At 64.5% G+C, this 24,072-nt stretch overlaps 9 protein-coding genes across 9 annotated transcripts; 4 read left to right on the forward strand and 5 right to left on the reverse strand.

Annotated features, from left to right (window-relative positions):
* Positions 1 to 4,429: 4,429 nt before the first annotated feature.
* EMIHUDRAFT_233885 (hypothetical protein) lies at positions 4,430 to 5,052 on the reverse strand (the record flags this gene model as incomplete). The annotated part of the gene is made up of 3 exons (XM_005781883.1): positions 4,430 to 4,455; positions 4,572 to 4,653; positions 4,807 to 5,052. The coding sequence occupies 3 exons, from the start codon at positions 5,050 to 5,052 to the stop codon at positions 4,430 to 4,432; spliced, it is 354 nt and encodes a 117-aa protein (XP_005781940.1).
* A 251-nt stretch (positions 5,053 to 5,303) lies between these two features.
* EMIHUDRAFT_233886 (hypothetical protein) lies at positions 5,304 to 6,365 on the forward strand (the record flags this gene model as incomplete). The annotated part of the gene is made up of 2 exons (XM_005781884.1): positions 5,304 to 5,678; positions 5,982 to 6,365. The coding sequence occupies 2 exons, from the start codon at positions 5,304 to 5,306 to the stop codon at positions 6,363 to 6,365; spliced, it is 759 nt and encodes a 252-aa protein (XP_005781941.1).
* Positions 6,366 to 6,979: 614 nt separating this feature from the next.
* EMIHUDRAFT_113738 (hypothetical protein) lies at positions 6,980 to 8,224 on the reverse strand (the record flags this gene model as incomplete). Its single annotated transcript, XM_005781885.1, has 1 exon — positions 6,980 to 8,224. One exon carries the CDS (start codon positions 8,222 to 8,224, stop codon positions 6,980 to 6,982), a length of 1,245 nt encoding a protein of 414 aa, XP_005781942.1.
* A 1,097-nt stretch (positions 8,225 to 9,321) lies between these two features.
* Positions 9,322 to 10,119, forward strand: EMIHUDRAFT_233888 (hypothetical protein; the record flags this gene model as incomplete). Its single annotated transcript, XM_005781886.1, has 3 exons — positions 9,322 to 9,528; positions 9,644 to 9,827; positions 9,908 to 10,119. The coding sequence occupies 3 exons, from the start codon at positions 9,322 to 9,324 to the stop codon at positions 10,117 to 10,119; spliced, it is 603 nt and encodes a 200-aa protein (XP_005781943.1).
* A 651-nt stretch (positions 10,120 to 10,770) lies between these two features.
* Positions 10,771 to 11,612, forward strand: EMIHUDRAFT_233889 (hypothetical protein; the record flags this gene model as incomplete). Its single annotated transcript, XM_005781887.1, has 3 exons — positions 10,771 to 10,872; positions 11,014 to 11,289; positions 11,577 to 11,612. The coding sequence occupies 3 exons, from the start codon at positions 10,771 to 10,773 to the stop codon at positions 11,610 to 11,612; spliced, it is 414 nt and encodes a 137-aa protein (XP_005781944.1).
* A 727-nt stretch (positions 11,613 to 12,339) lies between these two features.
* Positions 12,340 to 14,055, forward strand: EMIHUDRAFT_113740 (hypothetical protein; the record flags this gene model as incomplete). The annotated part of the gene is made up of 2 exons (XM_005781888.1): positions 12,340 to 13,043; positions 13,491 to 14,055. The coding sequence occupies 2 exons, from the start codon at positions 12,340 to 12,342 to the stop codon at positions 14,053 to 14,055; spliced, it is 1,269 nt and encodes a 422-aa protein (XP_005781945.1).
* A 200-nt stretch (positions 14,056 to 14,255) lies between these two features.
* Positions 14,256 to 16,039, reverse strand: EMIHUDRAFT_233891 (hypothetical protein; the record flags this gene model as incomplete). The annotated part of the gene is made up of 5 exons (XM_005781889.1): positions 14,256 to 14,269; positions 14,367 to 14,424; positions 14,492 to 14,846; positions 15,102 to 15,839; positions 15,906 to 16,039. The coding sequence occupies 5 exons, from the start codon at positions 16,037 to 16,039 to the stop codon at positions 14,256 to 14,258; spliced, it is 1,299 nt and encodes a 432-aa protein (XP_005781946.1).
* Positions 16,040 to 17,749: 1,710 nt separating this feature from the next.
* On the reverse strand, positions 17,750 to 20,701 carry EMIHUDRAFT_72818 (putative long-chain-fatty-acid-CoA ligase; the record flags this gene model as incomplete). Its single annotated transcript, XM_005781890.1, is given in 7 exon segments — positions 17,750 to 17,911; positions 18,319 to 18,329; positions 18,346 to 18,658; positions 18,704 to 18,909; positions 19,193 to 19,398; positions 19,606 to 20,058; positions 20,163 to 20,701. The coding sequence occupies 7 exon segments, from the start codon at positions 20,699 to 20,701 to the stop codon at positions 17,750 to 17,752; spliced, it is 1,890 nt and encodes a 629-aa protein (XP_005781947.1).
* Positions 20,702 to 22,559: 1,858 nt separating this feature from the next.
* Positions 22,560 to 23,816, reverse strand: EMIHUDRAFT_233893 (hypothetical protein; the record flags this gene model as incomplete). The annotated part of the gene is made up of 1 exon (XM_005781891.1): positions 22,560 to 23,816. The coding sequence occupies one exon, from the start codon at positions 23,814 to 23,816 to the stop codon at positions 22,560 to 22,562; it is 1,257 nt and encodes a 418-aa protein (XP_005781948.1).
* Positions 23,817 to 24,072: the final 256 nt, after the last annotated feature.

The raw sequence follows: 24,072 nt of genomic DNA on the forward strand, positions 1-24,072 counted from the left end.
AGAGAGAGAGAGAGAGAGAGTGAGAGAGATTGTGTGTGTGTGTACACAGGTCCCCCCGTTGGCCTTCCAGCCCTCCTGATCTGTTTCCCCCCATCCCCAGGGGCCAGGGCCTCCATCCAGGGCTCAACTCCTTTCATATGCCAGGGTGGCGCAGCGCGCCCTTTGGGGGCAGAGCGCCAATGAATGCCATTTCCATTTTCCCACGAGAGTCGAGACTCGAGAGTGTGTGTCTCGGGTCTCTCGCGCCTTGAAGCCGGGCCTTGAGGGGGGGGGGGGGGGGGCTCTGGGGGGGCGCGGGGGCCCCCAGAGGCACACCGTGCGCCGCGCCGCAGTGCGGAAACGGGGCTCCGGCTCCGCTCGGATATAGGGATATAGGCTCAAACGCCTCGTGCTCGTAGGTCTTCGTGAGAACGAGGATGCGAGCGAGCCATCAAAAGTGCTGCCGTCGTCGACGACATACATCCGCCCGTTGGAGAAGCAGAAAGCAGACGGAGACTGCACTCCATCGACAAGCACCTCGCGCAGGTACTCGCCATCGAGGGACGTGGAAGCAGTTGTACAACTCGTCGTGCACAGAGTCCATCACGAAGAGCTCGTTGGCGAACACAGCCAAGTCACGGACGTTCTCCAAACGATCGGCGCCGAGTCGGAACCGCTCCTCGAGCGTCAGAGGGTCATAAGAGGCCACGTACTCCTGGCACCCTGCATCCATTACGTTGGCAAAGAGCGTGCCGTCGGGCGCAGCAGCGACGGCAAAACAGCGCTCGCCCACCTCTGCTAGCGTGAGCAGCGCTCCATCGTCGGTTAGCTGCAGGCGACGAAGCCCGTCGACTCGTACAACCCGAGCTCCGTTGCAAAGAAACTGCTCTCGCGATCACGTGCAATGGACCGCAGCACCTGGAAGCGAAACGCGGTCGAGGAGAAGCAAGCGCGTAGTGCTGTCGTTGACCGCGCTGACGTATAGCCTCTCCCCATCCGGCTGCACCGCCAAATCAAGGATCTCTGCGATATTCTCCAGCGGCGGCGGCGGCGTCGGCGCCGGCCGCAGCCGGGCCGCCGAGCGACGGTGGCCTTCCAAGCGCCCCAGCTTTCTACAGGAGCGACGATTGTGGCACCGGTGGCAGCGACGGCCGGGCCCACGCCGAGCCTTTCTTGGCCGCGGCAACATCCTCAAGCCCCAGCTTTCCGACGATGACGGGCGCCAGGTCGGGCGAGAGCAGCACCTTTGAGAGCGCCCACTCTGGCGTCGGAGCGTGCACCGCGATGCGGCGGTCGGCCTCGTTGCGCAGCGCCAGGCTGGCGGCGGCAGCTTGTGCTGCAAACTCTACGAGCTCCTCGTGCGGCAGCCTCTTCAGGCGGAGGGCGAGGCGATCCATCGACCAGCGCGGCGAGGCCGGCGGTGAGGAGTCAGCCGAAGCGAGGGAGCCTTGGTTTGGACTTTCTGCGGGGTATGGTAACCTGGGTGCCTCTGTGGTATGGGCACCCCCCGCTCGAACACCCGCTCGAACAGCTTCCCAAGGACCGGCGGGGGGCCGCTCCTCAATGCCTCCCTTCACGCTCTGGCTCGCCCCGCCGCCGCGGCGGATCATCACCGACGGCGCACAGCGTCCACAGTCGGCCGTCGCGCCGGCGCATTCGGCTGAGCAGCAGGCTCCCGCGCCGCGGGCGGCGGCAGCATGGCTTCTCGGCTTCAACCACGGTGCGCTGGGCCTGGGCTACCAGTTGGAGAACTTTGGCTAAAAGTGCTAGTGAGCTGTGCAAATACTCGTGGAGTGGCGACTTTTATAGTGGCATTACGTGATCAACAAAGTACGTTATTTGTCGGGTTCCGTGTCTGGTTGGCGACAGAGTAAAGTTCACCTTAGAAAGCATCCCCAGGTTTACATCCGCTACTCGGCCATACTCAGTGCTACTCCCACATGATCAGTGCTCTGTCACCGCACGTCTCGACTTGCGACAAGGCACTCGCGAGGCACAACACGGTGCGCGCCAGGATGCGCGTCTCTCGTCGTGAGAGAGAGTGCAAAGAGAAGAGAGTGCCGGTGCAGCTGCACTGGTCCGTCTATCTGCCCCTCCCCAACATGTGGGCGGCGCGAAGCGCGAAGCCAAGCGGGCAGAGGGAGGAGCACGAGACCGCAGAGTGAACCGCCGGGGCGGGCGCCTGGAGCGGCTGCCGGCTCCGCTGATCGCGCACTAGCACATGAGATAGGTCGTCTTGTTGCTGCCACCTTTGCATTCGTACGGTCCGTCCCCGTCGGCTGTGGACGGAACGTACTTGCAGGGCATTGCAAAGTTGTCCTGCTGGATGTAAATTTCCGTGCACTCTGCTTGGTCCGCCTCGATGTAAGTCGGATCAGTGCTCCAATCAAGTGCCTGGCCGCACCAGTCGCCGTTGGTGACGGGGGCGGCCAAAACCACAAAGGAGGGGACGCCACAGGCGCCGTTACGGAGCGTGTACTTTTGGTACGACGAGTCGAGGCAGTGCATACCCGTCGTGGCCTCGCTCGGATCGGCGGAGTCGAACTCCACCTCCACGCAGGCCGTGCCATCGCAGCAGTCATCATCGGCACGGCACGGGTCGCCGCCAAGCCCGGGGGGGGTGCAGGGGATTGCGATTGGCGTCGGGAGCGGTGTCGGCGTTGGGGCTGATGGAGGCGGGAAGGGCGGCGCGGGAGCGAGGCCGGGCGGAAACGGCGAACAGTCATAGGCGCGTTCCCCGGTCTTGCACTTCTCATTGCCCGATTGGTTGTAGACGCACTCTGCGGTCCACGCGCCCCATGGGTTGGTCTGCTCGTTGTAGGGCTTGACGACATAGTAGCTTTCGCACGCGGTTTTGTTTCCGTTGTACATGTAGCACTCGCACGCGGTTTTGTTTCCGTTGTCCAGGTAGCACTGCAGGGGCAGGGGGTGGGAATCAGCGTCAGGGAGAGATGTCGTGTCATGAGTGGACGAGGCGACGAGTGGGCAGGTTGGGATGGGAAGCGTGTGCGCGTGTGAGCGCGTGAGCGCGTGAGCGCGTGTGCGCGTGTCCGCGTGTCCGTGTGTGCAGCGGTTGTGCACGCGAGCCTCTTTCGAGTTTAACGCTTCCCTCCCCTCCATCCACGGTTGAACAAGTCCACAGGGGGCTGGTGGGGCGGGAGGTGGAGGCGACGGCAACGGTAAAGGGTCGTTGCAAAGAGTGATGCTGGAGCAATTAATTATCTCCGCCAGTGTAGGCGGAGGAGGCATGGAAGGAGGCCCTTGCGCTTCGCGACCGTAACCAATTTCGAGCGGAGGAGGCATTGAAGGAGGCATGCATGAGTCCGTGCAGCAGTTTACCTTCATGACTGCGATACGCTCCGGACTCTGCCGGTGGTGGCAGGCAAGCTCCTGACAGCAGCTTGCGCTGTAAGCGGTGCACTCTCCTTCCACAAACTGCGGGCCCTCGGGGGGGCACTCTCCTTCCACGCCGCTGAAACCTGTGCAGCTGCCGTGTGCCGAGCAAGTGCGAGGGCACACGTTGCGAAAGACGGAGCACCCGCCGTAAACCCTGGTCGCGGTAGCCAGAATGGTTGCTCCTGGCACTTGGTGACAACTCATTTCCGGGAGGCCCAGGGCACGTGCGAATGCCCTTACCTCCGTGTCAGGCGAGTCCGGGCCTGCCCGGCAGACTTGAAACGATCCATCTGGCCTAGCCGTCGAAGCGAACCCAGCAGCAGTGGCTGCCAGCGCGAGCACGGCGACAACGCGCAGCATATGGAGCTCAGCGACCAGCTGGTCCGCGGCCGCCCGAGATTAGCGGAAAGTGCCCGCCCCGCCTCAGGCGAGCTTGGTGTTGCCGTTTCGTATCTAGATACCCCCTCTCATTCGAATGAAAATCAGAGAGAGGCGCTCGCCCCACTCTCCGGCTGCGCGGTGGCGGCGTGCCGTCCTCCCATCCCTCCCTTGGGTTTTATGTTTTCTTTCTTTTTTTTCGGCTGCGCGCCTGACCTCTCGGGCGGGGTAATGCCGGCGGGCCCCCAATATGGGGCACGTCCAGGTCCATTCGACGAGAGCGGCCGCCCTCCTCCCCCTCCGCCGGCGCCGCGCCGCCGGGGAGAACTTCCTCCTCCATTGGGTCTGACCAGCCTCGACGGCGAGCCTCCTCCTCCGCCTCCTCCGCCGAGCAGGGCCGCCCATCCTCGCCTAGCAACACCGTAGGAGAGCGAGGGGCCCCGCCCCCCGCCTCCGCCGCAGCGGCCGCCCCGCCCGCCGTCGACAACCCCGTGGTCACACTGGAAAAGGGACGGAGCGCCGGCGCCGTCGAGACGAACTCGGGCGCATGCACGCCGGCGGTCGCGCAAAGTGGGCACGTCCAGGGTCATCAGCAGCGAGCGAGGGCGGGCCGCCCTCCTCCCCCTCCGCCGGCGCCGCGCCGCCGGTGGAAACCTCCTCCACTGGGTTGGGCCGCTCAGCAGCCAAACCCGCCGCGGGCCCCTTCTCGAGCCCTCCCCCGCGACCCCTGGCGCCACGGCCGCGCCGCCCTCGGCGGCGCCGCGGCGCCTTCCGCCCGCCCTCGACCTCCTCCTCCCCCCCCCCGGCAGCGATCGTACCATCGCCACTCTCCGGCAGCGCGGGCTCCAAGGGGTCCAAACTGGATCCCTCGGTCCCACCTCCGGACCCACCTTCTGCGGCCTGCGCGTCGCAGGCACCGCCGTCCGCCTCTTGGGGGCGCGCGCCGCCGCGGCCCTCGCCGCCAGCCGCTGCCCCGCCACCAGCCGCCTGATCGCCAGCCGCCACCCCAGCTGGGGTGTCGCCCAGCGACAAGCCGCTGAGGGATGCCAAGACCGCAGCTGTGTCCCCCCAGCCCCGCCGGCCGAGAAGAGCCCGGCGGAGCTTCTCCGCCTGGCGGTCGTGGATGTTGAGCGAGCCGATGCCCTTCTCAGCGACCTCCTCGAGGAGGTCGCCAGCGTCGCCAACGCCCAGCTCCGCGAGCCGCCCCTCATACCTGCGGTAGAGGTTGTCGGCGACGCGCGCGCGCTTGAACAGAGCCGCGAGCGGCTCTCCCAGGTCGATGGCGGGCGAGGCCGCCATCGAAGGCCTGGTGCCCGGCCGCGTGGCCCCCGGGCTGCGGGTGGGTGCTCGCTGCGGCGGCCGCCGAGAGGGCAGAGAGCGGCGGCAGGCCGCCGGGGGACAGCGAGCGAGAGGAGAGGGCGACTCCGTGCACTGCTCGAGCGCGCAGATTGTACACCTCGAACCACCAGCCCGACGCTCACTACAAGTGACGCCCTCTACGCTTCTCTACGCTTCCAACACATGCAGCAGGGCCAGGGCGGTGTGCCGACATGCAGCGACTGCGCCGCCTCCTGCCGCCTGCTCCGCTCGCCGGGCTTCAGCGCCACTGCTTTGCTGGCGTCGTCGGCTTTGCGGGAGGCGCCACGCTAGGCCTTGTCGGGTGGGGCGGCGGCCAGATGATCATTCCAGGGATGACGCACCAGTACATGGCGCTCAACCAGCTTGCGGCCACGGGCGTCTCGCTCTTCTCCCTGTCGCTCTCCAGCATCAGCAGCTCCGTGCGCTTTGCGACGAGCGACAGCGCCTGCCTGGTCACCGCAGCCTCGATCGCGATACCGTCCATCGTCACGGCGCGGTTCGGCACGCAGCTAGCGAGCCGGCTGTCAAACGATGCGCTCGAGTTCGCCTTCAACAGCCTCTCGCTGGTGATGATCCCGACCCACCTCTACATCCAGCAGCGGCGCCACGCCCAGCAGCTCGCGCAGCCGCCTCCTCCCACGAGCACGGGCGCAGCCGCCGCCGCCGCCGGCGCGCCCGCCGCCACCGGCGCGCCCGCTGCCGCCGGCGCGCCCGCCGCCGAGCGGCTGCCGCTTCGGCGGCGATCGACGGCGCGGTGCACGCTCACGAGTCATCGGCACGCCTCCGGGGCGGGAGGGGAGACCGGACAGCGCGTGCCGGAGCCTCGCGCCGACAGCTGGCCAGCGCGGCTCGCAGCTGCGGCGCGCGAGGTCCGGCCGCTCGACGTGGCATTCGGGTGCCTCTCCGGCGGCGTGTCGGCGCTGATGGGGGTGGGCGGCCTCCCCTTCACGATGTCGTACCTCACCGCGTGCACCGACTTGCCACACCACCTCGTGCAGGGCACCGCGCAGTGCGCGTGCGCCCCGAGCGCGCTCACGTCGGCGGTGAGCAGGATACACGCGGTGCCGCTGGGTACAGCTGCGGCGGTCGCGGCGGGCGGTGTGGCCGGTGCCACCGCCGGCGCGACCGCCGCGCTGCACCTCTCGGAGGAGCGGCTGCGCGAACTCTTCATGCTCAGCCTCCTAGTCCTCGGGGGCAGCGCCTGCCGCCGCGCTGTGATCAACCTGCAGAGCATGTACCGAAAGAGAACTTAGGGGCGTCCGTACACACACGTGTTGTCTCTTTACAAAAGCTGTCACACAGCGCTCGCGCGACAAGAAAACGACAAACATGAAACAACGCCATCGCCAACGAGCGACCACCAGTCGCGGACGGCGCGGGGTGGTGTGTTAGAGCCGTGTTCGAGCGATTTAATGAGCCACTGTGCACTGATGGTGGTGTGATGAGAGCCACAACCCACATCAGCCGCGCGCCGCGCGGTGGCCAAGGGTTCCTCTCCGTCAGTGTGGCCATAGCGTGCAGCACGGCGGCCTCGGGCCTGCCTCGTGGGCGTGAGCAGGTGCCCGCTGCATCCCAATCATTCGCACATAGCACTCGGAGACGGGAGCCCATCACATAGTCAAAGCACAACCAGGTCGGAGCAATAAAAGCGATTAAATCGACGCGGGGCGGAGCCTCGCTCGATTCCCCAAGGTACAAGTAGGCCGTATGATTGGCCGTTTGGCCGTGCAGATAGACAGACGAGGGGCGTGTGTTTGAGGGAGGGGGAGGGGGGGGGGGGGGGGGGGGTCGCCGAGCGCACGGCGAAAGGGAAAGGGTAGGCTGGGCGTGCGCGCTTCTGACGGGGGGTGCTGTCGGCGACGTTGGATCACATGAAGGTGAAGTCGGAATCGACGGGCTGCGCATATCCGACAGCCGGCTGCTTGTACGCCATCATCGGCTGTGCAAATACCACGGGCAGGGTCGGCCTCTGCGTACTCTGAGGCCAGGGGGTGCGGGGCGAGACCGGCGGGCGGGAGCGCGACACGTCGCCCAGCGGGGTTTTCGTGCGAAATGTCGCCGCTGGACGCGGGCGCCTTTCGGGAGGCGCAGATCCGGAGAAGGAGGCGCACGGCATCGGAGGCAGCACCACAATATCGCGCGGCATCATTGGCGCAGGTGCGGGCGTAGGGACCGCAGGCGCAGGGATGCCGTCTAGCGGCATGGCGCCACAACCTCGAAGGTGCGCCACAACCTCAGAAAGCCCTCTGGTTTTGACACCCTGCGAGGCGAGCCTCCGCTGCTGGGCGATGAGCCAACGTCGGCAGCAGCCCTCCGCGGTCTTGCCGGGAAGCATGGCCTCGATGGCCTTCCACTGCATTCCAAAGCTCACCGCACGATCAATCAGCTCATCTTCCTCTGGCTGCCACATGCAGTGCATGTCTCCAGGGCGGGCGGCGCCAGGAGCGCCGCCCGCGCGGCCCACGCGGCCAGGACCGACCGCGCCGGGGGCGCAAGCCATGCGGAGCACATCGGCGGAGCTCCTCTCCGGCAACACGCCGGCTGCGCTCGCGGCGAGGCCCAGCGATTCGTCATAGCGTGCTTCAGAGGAGGGGCTCGAAGAGGCACTCGTGCTGGGCAGGTGGAGCAGTGCAGTTGCGACAGAGGCGGAGCTGCTCGCAGCCGACGGCGGCCGCGCGTTGCTGGGAGCGCCCGGGGCGCTTGGGCACGCCCGGTTCTGCAGCTCTTTCCACCGATCGCGCACCGCTTGCTCGTCCCGGAATTTGGGTAGCTGCTCGGCAAGTTCGCCCCAGTTGCAGCGTAGGCCGAGGCGCTGGTACTGCAGCGCAGACTGCTCGATTGTCAGGTCCTCCTCGAGGGTCCACGGCGCCTCGGACGCATAGCTCGGTCGCGCGCGTTTGCCGCTGTCGGTCAACACCTCTGGGAGCCACTCATCATCGTCTGACGCCTCGGAACAGCGGACGAGGTTCCTGATGTCCTCCATGCTCAGGTCGACTCCATCGTTTGCAACCGCGGCGGGCGCGAGCGAGGCGCTGGCAGTCCAGGTGACCCGCCCCTTGCTCCCCCCCGAGGCGGACCCGCCCTCCTGCACGATGGAAGGGGGGACTTGCATGTGCACAAAAGGGCCCTCTCCTGGTGAGCGATGGCTGTAAAAGCGAAACTACTTGGGCACAGACTTGCGGCCGACGGCTGGGGAGCTTTGCGCGCAATAGTAACTTTAAACGCAAAACCGAGTTGCATTCATGAATCGCCATCGCTCATCGCCATCGCCAGGGCGCGCCGGTTCGGGCAGGGGGGGGAGGGGGGGGCGGGGGGGGGGGGGGTTCCACCCCGCTTTCTCTCTGCGCTCTCTCCTTTCCTCTCTCGTTGGGAGAGAGAGAGAGATTTTTAGCAATACCAAACAAATCTAACACCGGCATTTGGTTGGTTGTTCCCCGTGGCAGGGGGTACTATGGGAGAAAGGGGAGAGGTAGCTCTTTCTAACCATCCCTGAAGGTGCCTTGGGTTTTTACTTGGGTTCTCTGTTTTGTTTCTTTCTTTTCCCCGCCTGCTGACGGGGTTTGCGATGAGGAGCGACCCGAAGGGTGTCTGTGTCGGTCGGGGTGAGTGAGTGTGTGTGTGTGGTTTCGTATCAAGAATACTCACTCAGTCACTCACTGTGTCGGGGTTTGCTCCTCTCTCTCTCTCTCTCTCTCTCTCTCTCTCTCTCTCTCTCTCTCTCTCTCTCTCTCTCTCTCTCTCTCTCTCTCTCTCTCTCTCTCTCTCTCTCTCTCTCTCTCTCTCGCTCTCTCGCTCCCTCACTCTCTCTCACTCTCTCACTCTCTCTCTCTCTCTCTCTCTCTCTCTCTCTCTCTCTCTCTCCTCTCTCTCTCTCTCTCTCTCTCTCTCTCTTTCTCGCTCCCTCGCTCACTCACTCTCTCACTCTCTCTCTCTCTCTCACTCTCTCTCTCTCTCTCTTTCTCTCTCTCTCTCTCTCTCTCTCTCTCTCTCTCTCTCTCTTTCTCGCTCTCTCGCTCACTCACTCACTCACTCTCTCTCTCTCTCTCTCTCTCTCTCTCTCTCTCTCTCTCTCTCTCTCTCTCTCTCTCTCTCTCTCGCTCTCTCTCTCGCTCGCTCGCTCGCTCGCTCGCACGCAGTTTTCTTTTTCTGTGGGCACCTCTCCGGCACGGCATTTGGCTGCCTTCACCGCGCTCCCTTGAGCTTCCGCCGATGCTCACGTTCGCCGCCATCTCTAGCGGCGTTGCCGCTCCGTTGCCGTCCCGCTACGGCGTGCGGCCACGGATGGCGCTCGAGGCTGCTGCGCCAGTCCTCAGCGCGCTGGAGCCTGCCGTCTCGGCCGTCCAGTTCCGTCTCGAGTCGATCGCCTGCGCCGCTCCCGCCGCAGTGGCCGTGCTGGCCTCGCGGTCCTCGTCTTCGGTCCCGCAGATCGTCAACCTGCTCTCAAAGCGGAGCCCGAACGAGGCTCCGCTCACCCACTGCGGCGCCTTGCACTCTGAATGCCGAATCACCTTCCTGGCCGTGCCTGCTGCAGGTGGCCTCCAAGTGGGGAGCGCGCGTCTTTTACGGCGACGCCCTCGTCTACCTCTCTCGCATCGTCTACCACCTCCAGCGCGACTTTCCGATCGCGTGCTGGTCCGAGCTGGTCCCGCTGATGCTCCAAAACCTCCTCTGCTTTGTGATCGTGCGGCGGAGCAGGGCCAACGAGCCGGAGCACGGTCCGGAGGAGTAGTAGTAGTGAGCAACCTTATTCCGAGATGGATCGGACCCCTATCCACGCCCAAGCGACTGGCGACAGGAGACGTGGATGAGGGCGCGCCCAAACCGGTCGGCGCAAAGTGCTGGTCTCGCCCGGCGTGGGCGCGCCGGCTGAGCTTCAACATCAAGTTCTCGCTCGACATCGGCCTGCTCCTCCTGGCGACTCTGGCGATGTTCCGCCTGCCTCCGCGCCTGCTCCCGCTCCTCTGCCTGTGGAGCGCGCCGCTCTGCATCAGCTCGCACGGCACCTAGATGCGGGATTGGGACACACACACACGCACATGCACATGCAGCATGCACATGCACATACATGCACATGCACATACATGCACATGTGCATGCACATGTGTATGTGCAGCATGCACATGCACATGTGCGTGTGCATGTGCATGTGCCCGTGTTTCACGCCGGCGCTCGAGGCGAGCGTGACGCATTCGCTGTATTCCGGTCGCAATTCCACGTCGCATTCAGCAGCCCTCACAGCCCCGCGCGCCGACACCGTCCCAGGTACGGCGTCCAAATCGTCGAGGCCTTCCGGAGGGGCTCGTCCCCCTCCGCCAACCGCGCGCGCGCCCTCGTGCTGCGGTCGAGAGACAGCCGAGAGACAGCCGAGAGGCAGCCGAGAGACAACTGAGAGGCAGCCGAGAGACAACGCAGCCGAGATACCAGCCGGGAGACAGCCGAGAGACAGCGACGATCGGGCAGCCGAGAGACAGCCGAGAGACAGCCACGATCGGGCCGAGGCTTAGCCGAGAGACAGCCACACGATCGGGCCGAGGTTTAGCCGAGAGACAGCCACGATCGGGCCGAGGTTTAGCCGAGAGACTAGCCTCGGCCAGGTGGGCGGGCTCCCTGCTCCGCGTCTGGACGACGGCGCGCTTCCTCGCCGGCGACCGCGCCGCCATGACCACGCACGCGATCGGCTTCGCCGGCTGCTCCATCCTGCTGCTGCAAAGGGCGCTCTACGAGCGGCGCGGCCCGTCGCGGCTGCAGACGCGGCTCGCCGTGTACGCCGAGCTGCTCGGCCGCGCGCCGCCGCAGCGGAGGCTGCCACGCGCGATCGACGACGCGCTCCACGCCGCGTGGCACTCGCTCGGCTGCTGAGTAGGGTCAAGGTGTATGACTTGCTGGCGGGTCGATCAATAGGCGCTCCACGCGTGGCGCTCGCTCGGCGGCTTTGGCGGGCTCGCGCCGCCAGACTCGTCCGAGCTGCTGCTGAGCCGGCGAGCCTTCGACCTGATGGACGAGGACGGGGACGGCTTCCTCACGCCGGACGAGCTCACGCGCGCGGTGCTCGAGCTGAAGAAGCGCGCGGGCGGCGCGCACACGCGCGACGAGGTCGAGCGGCTCGTGCAGCGCATGATGCTCGTCGGAGACAGCGACGGCGACGGGCGGATCGACGCAGAGGAGTACCGCCGCCTCGTCCGCCAGCCCTTCCCGTCCGACGCGCAGTAGAGCGCGCCCGGCGCCCGCCGCCCGCCACCCCACCACCACACTACGTTGCTGGATCGGCTCGGGTTGTAGCGGGGCGCGCTTGTCAGTGCGCGATGCGAAACGGCGTACGGCGGGTTGTGTGCCGCGTGACGACGACGAGAGAGGCCCGGAGTGTGTTTTGGACATACGTCGTACACATTGTATTTTGTATTACATCTGCGTGGACCGCGTTAGAGCCGTACACCAGTCCTCCGCTACCTCCAGCGCGGCCAAAGGAAATCAACCTCGAGAACCTAATACCTTATGAGTGATATGCGGCTTTTGCTGAAAAGAGTAAGATCCTCGGGCAAATCCAAATGCCGAAATGTGGATGGAAGGAAGGACATCCTCCCGTTGAGGTAAGGTAAGGTAAGGTAAACGTCTCCACACACACAAAGTGGTGGGGCAAGGGGGGGCGACCCTCGCATCTCCACGCCCGGGACACGGGCAGGAGCCCCACGGCATTCAAAGTGCAAGCACCGGCCCGGTGCCGTGGGTGAGCAACCTGCACCCCACTCCCTCCCTCCCAGACACAACCCGCACAACCCCCACAGCGTGGTCGTCTACGTGTTCAGAAACACCACGCAGCGAGGCGAGGGTGAAGGGGTAAGGGGCTGTGTGGGCAGAATCTTCATCCGGCTTATCTGTGACTACTCCATCTAGCCTGGGGGGTCGCAGGGGGGGGGGGGGGGGGCAAAAGGGGTAAAATATGGGTGAGGCCGTTGATTCCCCGGGTTGTCTGATTCCTAGACGCTAGGGTGGACGAAGTGCAATTGGAGGGCGGTCACACTGGAGCGACGCACAGACACAATAGGCTCAAGACACCGCTGGGCAGTCACAACAAAAAGAATACACACCTGGTTTTCGATGCGTTCCCCCAACCGTGTCGCTTCTCTCTCGTTGGTCTACTGCCTTTGGCCGTGTGACAGATAAGCCGTCGCCCGTGAGCACCTTGATGCCATGGCACCGGAAGCAGTGAACTGGCCTGTCGTCTTCACGATGCTTTTTGTCATCATGTGCGACGCACTCAACCAGCTCGTCGTCTTTCCCTTCCTGCCGTTCATGATCCGAGACCAGCTGGAGCTCGCTCCGGACGACCCCAAGCTTGGTAGTCTAGCTGGGTTTGCCGCCGCGGCCTACAATGCCGGGCAGTTTCTCGGCGCACCGCTGTACGGCACCGCCGCCGACCGTCTCGGGCGCAAGCCGGTGCTGCTCGTGTGCCTGATGCTTAGCGGGCTGTGCATCCTGGGCTTTGCTATGTCGAGCTCCTACGCAATCTCGCTTGGGATGCGGTCGGCGCAAGGGTTCTTCTCTGGTGCTGTCATCGTCGGAAAGATTGTTTTGTTCGACGTGACCACCCCTGCGACTGAGGCTCAGGTGTTTGGTATGATCGGCCTCTCCTTCGCCTTCGGCTACATGCTCGGGCCGACCATCGGAGGCGTGCTGGCGCAGCCGAGCGCACAGTACCCGGCCCTTTTCGGCGGGGTGGCACTGCTCGAGGCGCACCCGTATCTGCTTCCGTGCGCAGCGACATTTGCCTTTTCAATGGTGGGGCTGGCAGGCTCGCTCCTTCTCCTGCCGGAGACCCACCCGAGGCTCGGCAAGGGCGCCGCGCCCTCTAACGCCCGCCCTCTCCTCGGGCTCGACCGGCGCACACCGAGCCGCGACTCGCAAGTGGCCGGCGTCGCGGCCGAGCTCGCGACGTGTCGTCCGTCGGTCGTCCTCGTCGATCCGCTAGTGGGCGGCGACGTCGGCGTGCGCACTTCGGTGAATGTCGTGGTGGCTGAGGTCGTTTCACGGATTAGTGGCGGCAGCTCAGTTAGTAGCGGTGGGAGCTGCTACCGTCTGTCACGGATTAGTGGTGGGGGGGGCAGTTCAGCTGGCAGCGGTGGAAGCTGGTGGTCTCTCAGCGGAAGTGGGCGCAGCGAAAGGGAGATGCCCGCAAGCGTGGAAGGGTCAGTCACCCCGCGGATGTCGGCGGAGAGAGGCACGGAGGAGGGCGAGGCGCCAACGCTGTTGACGACAACCTTTGTCCGCCTGCAGCTCTCGGTGATGATCTTCTGCGCGACCACGGCCGGGCGCGCAACCGTCGCCCCGGACGCTCGCGCATGCAGCGCAACCTTTCATACGTGTGCGTTTCGCGTGTGCAGGTACGTCGAGACGCTGCCCGTGTGGCTCGCTACGCCCGTCTCGGGCGGCGGCCTCGGCCTCTCATCCTCCTCCATCGGCGTGCTCACCGCCGTTGGAGGCTTCTCGCTGTTGCTCACCTCCGTCTCCACCGGCTTCCTACTCGGCCGCTTTGGTGGAGCCTACGTGCTGCACCTCGGCTATGCGCTCAACGCGCTGAACTCGGCCGGCCCGCCGCTCATCGCGTTGCTCCTCGGCTGGTGGGCCGCTGCGCCGCCGCTCCTCCCCGTCGCCATCCTCGTCGTGTGCTGCTGCATGAACATGGCGAGCAAGTCCTTCGCCTTCACCGCCGTCACGATGCTCTCCAAGGGCTGCGTACCGCCGGCCGTGCAAGGCCTCGCCCTCGGAGTGAACCAGTCCTGCTCTAGCACCGGACTCGCCCTCGGCCCGCTTGCCTGCGGCGTGGCCTACTCGGCAACCGTCGGCCTCGTCGGCCCTCAGTGGGGAGCAGCGGTCTTCTTCCTGGCGCTCACGCTCGTCGGGCTCGGGGCGAACATGCTAGCAATAGGCATTGATTCCAACACCTGACCCAATGGGGGCGAACCGAACCTCTCTGCTGCTCGGCTGCGCCGGTTCGAGTATTGAGTGGCGCACGAAGAACGGCAACGGGCCAGGATATGGGGTACGGATTGTTGATGTTCTTGCTTACCGACTCAAGCCGGGCGGGCCGGGGAGCGGGGACGCCGGGGAGGGGGGGGAGCGGAGTCCGGAGAGCCAATCTACTTAATCTAGAGCGCGCCCGCTGGCAGGGACAGGGCGTCGGGGGGTCGCGCCATCTCCCGGGGTGATGTGGGTTGTGTTAAAATTTTAGTTGGCGCTTACTACTTACAAACATCAACTCGTGCTCTCCAACGCAGTCAAGCCCGAGCACTCAAAGACGGTCTCGTGCTCGTCTCTCTGGGTGAGCAGAGGCGTGTATCGCGCGCCTTCCTGAAAAGCTCGGGAATGCCCAAAGCTCGCGTACGCCAAAGGCTAGGAGACTCTGCGCCAGCTCCAGCTTGCTGACCGCGGGTCCGCCCCACGAGCAGCATTTCCAATGTCCGTGCGATTTGGCTGCGCGTGCCGATGGGCTCGCCATCTCGTCATCCTCCTCGTCTCCAGACTCGCCCAAGGCCATCACACTCGCCGTTTCCGTGTTCAGCAGGCGCATGTCTCGACACCAGCTCGGCCGGCATGCCACACTCGGGAGTCCCGAGAAGGGGGACACTGCGAGGCGCACGTGGCTTCGGTGAGCCAGGAGCTGCGCCTCACTAACGGTCACGCTGAGCTTCCACTGAGCTTGCCGGATGAGAAGCAAGATGCTGCGGTTCGCCCACGATCTGTCCGCCGACAAGAGGCGGGGGCTGCACAGAGCGCCATGAGTGCGCTGCTGGACAAGCTTGCACTCCCCAATCGTTGTACTGGCATGTGGTCTGGATTGCGAGGGTAGCTGTCCCTTTCGGAGGCGCTGCAGCCCGCGGCGATTGCTCCCATGCGCCAGAGTCAGCAGCGAGCGTTGATGACTGAGCAGGACGTGGTCGCCGAGCACTGACGCGAGTATCGTGCCACCTATGTCAATGAGAGAGCACGGGGACCTCACAATAGCGCCCTCCGGCACTCGGCCAGGAAACTTGAGGAGCATGGGGACACGCCGAACGCCCTCACGCATACGCGTTCCTTCGTCGACCTTTTCGACCATCCAGCTCCCGGTCTGATGGCGCTTCGGGAGGGCGCCGTGGTCGCTAGTAAAGATGCTCAGCGTTGACTCTGACAGCCCAAGCTCCTCGAGTGCTGTCATAACCCTGCCGATCTGCTCGTCGACTCGAGCAACCATGGCACGGTAAACTGCAACCACGAGCGACTTTTGCGTGAGATCTGAACGCGGTCCGATGTACCTCTGCTGGACGCTCCACGGCGGATGCGCTCCTTCGAAACTCACGCTGAGGAAGAAGGCGTCCTGCCCAAACGCTCGCAACGCGCCCGCAGCTTCCTCTGCTAGCCTCTCGTCAGAAGATCTCGTTCGCGAGCTGATGTCTATGGACGATCTGAGAGGAGAGTTGTCGCCCTTGCCCGCCCCAGCGGGTTTCGGGTCGATCCATCGAGTTTGGCTCACGTTGCCAGCACACCAACGTGCGAGTTTCTCAGCGGATACACGGTAGTAGAGAAAGTCACAGGCGCCCAAAGGCTGCTGAGTGCCCGCGCACGCCGGAGCGTTGCGGGCAGCTGGCTGCCCTCTGAACGACGATGCGACGCGCATGCGACGTTCGCCGCAGTGGACCAGCGGAGGAGCCGTGTTGTCCAAGGCGTGCAGTCCATACCGCTTTGCATCGGTCCTGGACGGCCACACGGGGGAGCACTGCGCGTCTCGATGCACCTGACGGCCCCGTCGCCGGCGTGACAGCACCACGTCGGAAGCCCGTTCACCATTCCGCACGAAGGTGTCGAGCCCGAGCCAGAAGGGAAGGTGCCACTTGCCGAGGTGGACGAATCGACGCCAAGGCTGTTTCCGCTGCAGCTGCTGCACGAATCCCATTCCGTGGTCGGCGGAGCTGGTGGCCGGCGCGCCGCACCTGCGCTCGGCGGCGTCCATCCTGCACGACGCGTTGCAGGAACTCGAGGAGGAGTTCGACAGCGGCACACGCGTGCACCACCGATCTGTCGCTCGGAAACTGGCTTCGTGGCGCCCCGTCATCATCGCCGTGCGAGACGGGCAGCACCAGGAAGCCGGCGCATACGCAGACGTGTATGTCGCCCCTCGCTGTGCAAAGTGTGTGTGCAGGCCTGGCATGGCCTGCGTCTCGACAGCCCACGCGCCGACCTGGTCTGCAACGAGTAGCAGCACGTTCGCCGACGGGTTATGTCCGAGCGCCGTCGCGTTGACGCCCCCGAATCCATCGCCACCGGCGCAGAGCGCGAGGTTGGGAAGCGAGAGGAGAGCGACGAGCGCGGCCACGCGCAGAGGCAGCGGCAGCTGCCTCGGAGTGGGCTCGCGACGGCGCGGCGGCGAGGGCGGCGGCTGCGTAGAGGCCATGGCAGGAACCCTCTAAAACACTTGCTTGAGCGGCCTCGCTTGAACCGTCGTCGTCTCTAAAACAAATCTCTGGAGCATCAGCGACCCACCGCGAGGGTTGCTCCCGACTCTGGCCTTTTCTGGGTCACGTAGCCACACCTCGCCTCCTTGGTGCGAGTGGCTGCCAGTTCGACTCTGGGGAGGATCGAACCATTAACAAAAAATCTCTCACTCTCTCCGTCTCTAGCCGAGGTGGAGCACTTGGTCTTGGAGGGCGCCTATTTTTTTTTGAGAGCGCCTTCGTTGTTAATAATAACACAGACGGATGGACATTTGCTGAAGCCACACGACATGCACACACACTCACACCGCACCGCACCCCGCACCCGCGCGCCCCCCCCCCCCCGGCCGCCTCGCCTGAGCTGGAACGTGGAAGGAGATGGGAAGATGGAACAGCCCAAGGGAGAAGCGAACGAAAACACGTATGGGAGGTTGAAGTCATGCACCACGCTGCCAGCACGCTGCCCGGCGTCTCTCACTTTCCGGGACAGCCCCGCCCTTATGAGGCAGGAAAGTGGTGGCTACCCCGTTCGCACTGTTGGCTGTTACCACCTCGCCGACCGCCCAGACTCCCCTCCCCCGTCTCCAACCCTGACGAGCCGACAAATGGTTGAGCCTTCGGCCTTGCGCGCCCCCGCCCTCCGCTGCCCCCCACCGGCCCTTCTGACACACCCCCGACACGCACATACTTATGTCGTCTAAGTTCATGGCCCCCGACCATACAGCGTCTAAGTCTGAGCCCGGCTCCGTGCGGGGGCTAGTTGAGCGCTCGCTCGAGCTGCAGAGGCTAAGTGTAGAGCGACCCTCTAGCCCTACTACCCAACCATTGCTGTCTGTGTCGTTGTGCCCTTGTTTGTTCTCTTGGCACCTTGGAGTGCTGGGGGGGGGGCGGGGGGGCGACACGGGGGACGTGGCAGCCCTGAGTGATGTGTACGCCAACAACTCAGGGTGTGTGGCAGCCAGCTGGCTGTGTGTCTTGTGAGCCTGTTTGTGTCTGTGTGTTGCTCATGCGTGTCGTCATCATCTGTCTAGCGTCCACCCATACCGCGTTGGTGTCCAGTCCGAGCCTGACTCCGCTCGCGCATGTATGTAGCACAGGTACAGCAGGTATCTCTCCTCGTCATAAAGTACACGATCGCCAACTCGAGCTGGCCGCTCCACAATGGCCTCTGTCTACGTGCCTCTGAGGGCCTCGCTGGACTCCTCCTTGAGCACAAACTTCTGCACCTTGCCGCTCGCCGTCAACGGGAACCGGTCGACGACGCGGAAGAACTTGGGCACCTTGAAATGCGCCAGCTCGGTCCGACACAGCGCCTCGATGGACTCGATGACGGCCTACGGGAAATGTCTTGGACATGTCTAGGACGTTATCTGGACATATACCGACCCACTCGACAACGGCTCGCGGCCGCGTCGCACTGCTCCGCGCCGCCCTCCGCCACTGGAGTGTTGAGCACGACGCAAGCGCAGACCTGCTCGCGTGTGGGTTGAGGGCGCGTGGGTGAGGGCGTTGAGGGTGAGGCAGACGCCGTCTACTGGTGTGGGGCAACCCAACCCCCCCCCCCCACACACACAAGCTCCACGCCGTGGGGCGTTGAACGTCCGAGGCCTGGTGCGCGAGGCTGTGCGTGCAGGACCGGGAGGCTGGGCGCTTGTGTGAGCAGCGCATAGACAGAGCTCGCATGCAGAGAGGCCGTTCTTGCGTTCGCTTTTCTGGGACCCGGTGATGCCTTCTGACTGACTGTCGTCGCTGCTGTCCGCTCCTCGACGGTCCGTTGGGTCGTGCGTTTGTAAGAGCAGCGCAACCTGCTCTCCGTAGGTCGCGTCGTCGACGCCGACGACGGCGACGTCGTAGACGTCCTCGTGCCTAGGAGGGCTCCGAGACAGTTCCGAAAAGGCTCCTGTACGGCGACGTCGTAGACGCCTCTCGCGCCTCAGGATGACCTCCTCAACCTCCATCGGCGCGATGTTCTCGCCGCCGCGAATAATGACGTCCTTGCGCCGCCCCGAGATGGTGCAGTACCCCTGCGCGTCGATCGTCGCGAGGTCTCCGGTCCGGAGGAAGCCATCCGCCGTCATGACCTCCCGCGTCGCCGCCTAGACGGTTGCCAGAAGGCTGCTAGAAACTTCCTTCGAGGGCAGCGGGTCCTCTCGCGTCGCCGCCTCGTCGCCCCAGTAGCCCCCGCCCATGACCGAGTACCCGCGCGTGAGCAGCTCGCCCTGCTCGCCCACCGGCAGCGTCTGGCCGCTCTCGGGGCAGACGACCTTGCACTCCACGTGCGGGTGGACGTGCCCCACCGTCGAGCAGAGCTTCTGCGCGTCGAAGCGGCCGCCTGAGGGGAGGGCGAGGGCGAGGGCGAGGGCGAAGGGGGGAAGGGGGGAGGGTGAGGGGTGAGGGTGAGGGAGAGGGGAGAGGGGAGAGAGGGGAGAGGGGAGAGGGGAGAGGGGAGAGGGGGGAGGGGGGAGGGGAGAGGGGAGAGGGGAGAGGGGTGAGGGGTGAGGGGCGAGGGGTGAGGGGTGAGGGGTGAGGGGCGAGGGGTGAGGGGTGAAGGGGTGAAGGGGTGAAGGGGTGAAGGGGTGAAGGGGTGAGGGTGAAAGGGGCGAAGGGCGAGGCACCGCTGAGCGAGGCGGGGACGGACTGGAAGGAGACGGGGCTGGTCTCCGTCATGCCGTAGCATACCGTTAGGTCCGCCATGTGCATGTCTCCCCGCACCCGCGCCATGGTCGAGACAGGGCAGAGCGAGCCCGCCATGATGCCGGTGCGGAGCGACGAGAGGTCGAACGAGCCTGTGGGACGGGTCGTGGACGTGTCATGGACGTGTCTGGCGTGTGTCATGGACGTGTCTGGCGTGCCATGGACGGGAATGGACGTGGACGAGAGGCGGGGCGACGAGAGGTCGAACACACCGAAGTCCGGGAGGGCGGGGGGGGCAGGGGGGGATGGGGGGAGATGGGGGGAGATGGGGGGAGATAGGGGGAGATAGGGGGAGAACGAGCCGAAGTCCGAGAGGGCGAGCTGCGCAAGGAACATCGTCGGCACGCCATACAGCGCGCTGCACCGCTCCTCCTGCACCGCCTGCAGCGCCGCGCGCGGGTCGAATGTGCGCGAAGGGAAGACGATGGCGGCGCCGGTGGAGATGCACGCGAGCGAGCCAAGCACGAGGCCGAAGCAGTGGAACAGCGGCACCGGCAGGCAGACGGCGTCGTCCGACGTCAGCCGCATGCCGCGGGCCACAAAACGGCCGTTGTTGACAATGTTGCGGTGTGTCAGTCCGACCGCCTTAGGCAGGCCCGTCGTCCCAGATGTGAACTGGATGTTGGTCACGTCTTCGTGCGACAGCGCCGGCGCCGCCGCCGGTGCGCGGCTTCGTTCCTCGAGCCCGTCGCCGCGCAAGGACGCGGCGGCGAGGCCCTGGTCCCGGCTGCGCTTCCCGCCCTCGAGCACGTCGGCGTAGGCCATCGCCATCGGGTGCTGCAGACTGCTCGCCGCGGCGCGGCTGCAGGGCCCACCAGCGCCGCCCGAGAGTGCGATGACTCGCTCGAGAGAGGGCACGGCCTGCCCACAGCGTGAGGTGTGAAGAGACACTGCCCCACTGCAGAGACGACTCGCTCGAGGCAGGGCGCGGCCTCCTCGGCGGTCTGCAGCAGCCGCTCCACCACTGCTGTGTGGTCGCTCCTCGCGCCGCCGGGGCAGAAGAGCAGCGCCTTGACGCCGGCGAGCCGTAGCGCGTGCTGCAGCTCGGCCAGCTTGTACGCCGGGTTGAGACAGGTCAGGATGGCTCCGATACGAGAGGTCGCGAGCTGCATCACGACGTACTCAGCCACGTTTGGCAGCCAGCAGCCGACACGGTCGCCACTGCCCACACCGATGCTGAGTAGCCCCGCCGCCGCTGTCGCCACCTGCTCCTCCAGCTCATTCCAGCTGTACCGAATACTCTGAGCCGGGCTGGAGAGCGCCAGTCTGTCTGGCGTCCGTCGGACCGTCTCGCAAAACATTCCGTCCACCGTGAGCTCGCTCAGCGGCTCCGAGGTGTCCCCGATCACGTGCGAGAGGCCACCGCGCACCAGCCTGCTCGTCGGGTCGACGGAGGAGGAGGCGGCTGCCGTCTCCCGCAAGCCGTGCATTGCGCGCAGTGCATTACTTGCAAACGCCTCTGACTGAACGCAACGTGCAGGCTGCCTTCGGGCGACTCTGCGCGCACGCAAGGCGGTGCCTCGCCACGGGAGGCGGGACGAGAGCGACTTGCGCATAACGGATTTTCGGCGGATTCAGCACCTACACGGGACTGAAAAAAGAATTTACAGAACGCGGAAGGAAGAAAAGAAGGCCCGTAACCCGATGCCGAGCGTCCGGCCAACTGGGTGCGCTTCTTAGCTCCCCGGTCCTGGACGTGAGGTTAATGACCGCACTCCAAGTGCTCCAAGTGCTCCAAGCGAACCTTGCGTTGTTTCATGCAACATGCCAACAATATACCTAAAACAAGGCTAGCTCGAAATTAATCGGAAACGGTCGATAAAAAAGAAAGTACTGTAGCTCGCCCTAGCCCGTAACCCGATGCCGAGCGTCCGGCCAACTGGGTGCGCTTCTTAGCTCCCCGGTCCTGGACGTGAGGTTAATGACCGCACTCCAAGTGCTCCAAGTGCTCCAAGCGAACCTTGCGTTGTTTCATGCAACATGCCAACAATATACCTAAAACAAGGCTAGCTCGAAATTAATCGGAAACGGTCGATAAAAAAGAAAGTACTGTAGCTCGCCCTAGCCCGTAACCCGATGCCGAGCGTCCGGCCAACTGGGTGCGCTTCTTAGCTCCCCGGTCCTGGACGTGAGGTTAATGACCGCACTCCAAGTGCTCCAAGTGCTCCAAGCGAACCTTGCGTTGTTTCATGCAACATGCCAACAATATACCTAAAACAAGGCTAGCTCGAAATTAATCGGAAACGGTCGATAAAAAAGAAAGTACTGTAGCTCGCCCTAGCCCGTAACCCGATGCCGAGCGTCCGGCCAACTGGGTGCGCGCTTCTTAGCTCCCCGGTCCTGGACGTGAGGTTGATGACCGCACTCCAAGTGCTCCAAGTGCTCCAAGCGAACCTTGCGTTGTTTCATGCAACATGCCAACAATATACCTAAAACAAGGCTAGCTCGAAATTAATCGGAAACGGTCGATAAAAAAGAAAGTACTGTAGCTCGCCCTAGCCCGTAACCCGATGCCGAGTGTCCGGCCAACTGGGTCGTGCGCTTCTTAGCTCCCCGGTCCTGGACGTGAGGTTAATGACCGCACTCCAAGTGCTCCAAGTGCTCCAAGCGAACCTTGCGTTGTTTCATGCAACATGCCAACAATATACCTAAAACAAGGCTAGCTCGAAATTAATCGGAAACGGTCGATAAAAAAGAAAGTACTGTAGCTCGCCCTAGCCCGTAACCCGATGCCGAGCGTCCGGCCAACTGGGTGCGCTTCTTAGCTCCCCGGTCCTGGACGTGAGGTTAATGACCGCACTCCAAGTGCTCCAAGTGCTCCAAGCGAACCTTGCGTTGTTTCATGCAACATGCCAACAATATACCTAAAACAAGGCTAGCTCGAAATTAATCGGAAACGGTCGATAAAAAAGAAAGTACTGTAGCTCGCCCTAGCCCGTAACCCGATGCCGAGCGTCCGGCCAACTGTGACCGTGTGGGCACAAGCAGCGTGTGGTCGCCGTGTTGTTGGTTTGCAAATGGCCGCGTCGGCCGTATTTAACACACATGCACATGTACATGTGCATGCACATGTGCATGTGTCCAAGGTAAGGTAAGGTAAACGTCTCCACACACACAAAGTATGTGGGGCAAGGGGGGGCGACCCTCGCATCTCCACGCCCGGGTGCCGGGACACGGGCAGGTGTCCATGACCATGTGTGCATTGTGCAGTACGTGTACGCTCGAGGCCGCGCCGGTTATTCACACTATTTTTTCACATTTTTGTGCAAGTACAGTATTCTGACCTCTTCAGACCTTCTTCCCGAGCCCTGCTGCCGCCTCAATTGCCGCCGCCGCCGCCGCTATTCCGGGCGCCTGCAGCATCGCCTGCTGCACCTTCTCGGCGTTTGCCTTGAACGACGGCTCGTCGAGCACGCGGGAGACGGCCGTTGCCACCGCGTTGGCGGTACATCTCTTATGGTCCACGGTGATCGCGCAGCCGTGCTGCCTCAGCAGCTCGGCGTTGGCAGGCTGGTCTCCAAAGAAGGGGATGGATACGACTGGCTTGCCCGCCGAGGCGGTCTCGAGCACGCCGCCCCACCCGCAGTGCGACACGACGCACGCGAGGCGCGGCAGCCTCATGAGCTCAAGCTGTGGTATCCACGAGGCCACGAAGAGTCGGTCGGAGCCTCTCAGCGCCGCGGCGGGCAGGTGCGCCTGCGCCGCCTCTTTGAGCGACCAGCAAGTGACGCAGCGGCACAGCGAGAGAGCGTCGTGCAGCACGCGCACCAGCCGCTCGTCGAGTGTGGCCTGTGTGCCGGTGGTGATGTACACGAGCGGTAGATCTGACGGCGTGCTGTCGAGCCAGCGGAGAAGCGGCGCATGGCGGGGGTTGGCCGCGCTGAGACCGTGCGCCCGCGCGCTGAGCGGGAAGAGAGGTCCGGTCATGACGACGCTGGGCGGCAGCCCGGCGGGAGGCGGCGGGGCGTCTATTGCCCAAGTTGAGTTGAGCAGGATGATGAGGTCGCCAGCGTGCGCCTTGGCGATGCGCGGGCGCATCTCCTCGCGCATGAACCGGACCGCCTCCCAGCTCATGTGGCGCGGCCTAATGCACGGCAGGCAGCGCAGCACAGCGTACAGCTTGGGGATCACGGTCGTGATCATGTTGTAGATGGCGTAGTTGGCGGGCATGTTGATGACTAGCGGCAGATCATGCTGCGCCTCGGCGATCCAAAACCCGGCGAGCCCAAACAGGTCGGCCACAAGCACGTCTGGCTTGAACGCGGCCACTGCGGCCTGCAGCGGCGCGAGCTCTTGCTCGGCACAGTAGTAGACGAGTGGACCCTTGAGGCCCATAGCGGGCGGGCCCATCTGCAGGCAGATGGCCTCGTCGATCTCCGATGCGAGCCCGTGGAAGCTGCCGCCTGCCGCCTCCACGCGCGCAGCACACTTGGCGCGGCGGCACTCGGCGGCCGCAAGGCAGACGGTGAAGCCCTTGAGCGTTGAAAGCCCCTCCGCAAGGTGCGCCGTGGGCATCAGGTGGCCTAGGTGGGCGGCTACCGACATGACAGTTGGCCACGGCGTCTGTTAACAAAACTCGATGTCGGTGACCCAGTGCTGCGCCTGCCTGTTGCCGATCGAGAGCGGCGAGACGCACTCGCTTATCGGCTGCGCCGGCGGGCACAGAATCCATAAGGACTGCCTGCGCGACTGGCAGCGCACCGACTGTGCGCGCGGGCTGCGGTGCCGCGCGCGCTCTGACGCTGCGTTGAGCGGCGGCGGCCGGCAAGCTGTGCCGTGCCCGACGTGCTGCATAAACGAA

Source organism: Emiliania huxleyi (assembly GCF_000372725.1).
Source record: "Emiliania huxleyi CCMP1516 chromosome Unknown EMIHUscaffold_198, whole genome shotgun sequence".
Lineage (NCBI taxonomy): Eukaryota > Haptophyta > Isochrysidales > Noelaerhabdaceae > Emiliania > Emiliania huxleyi.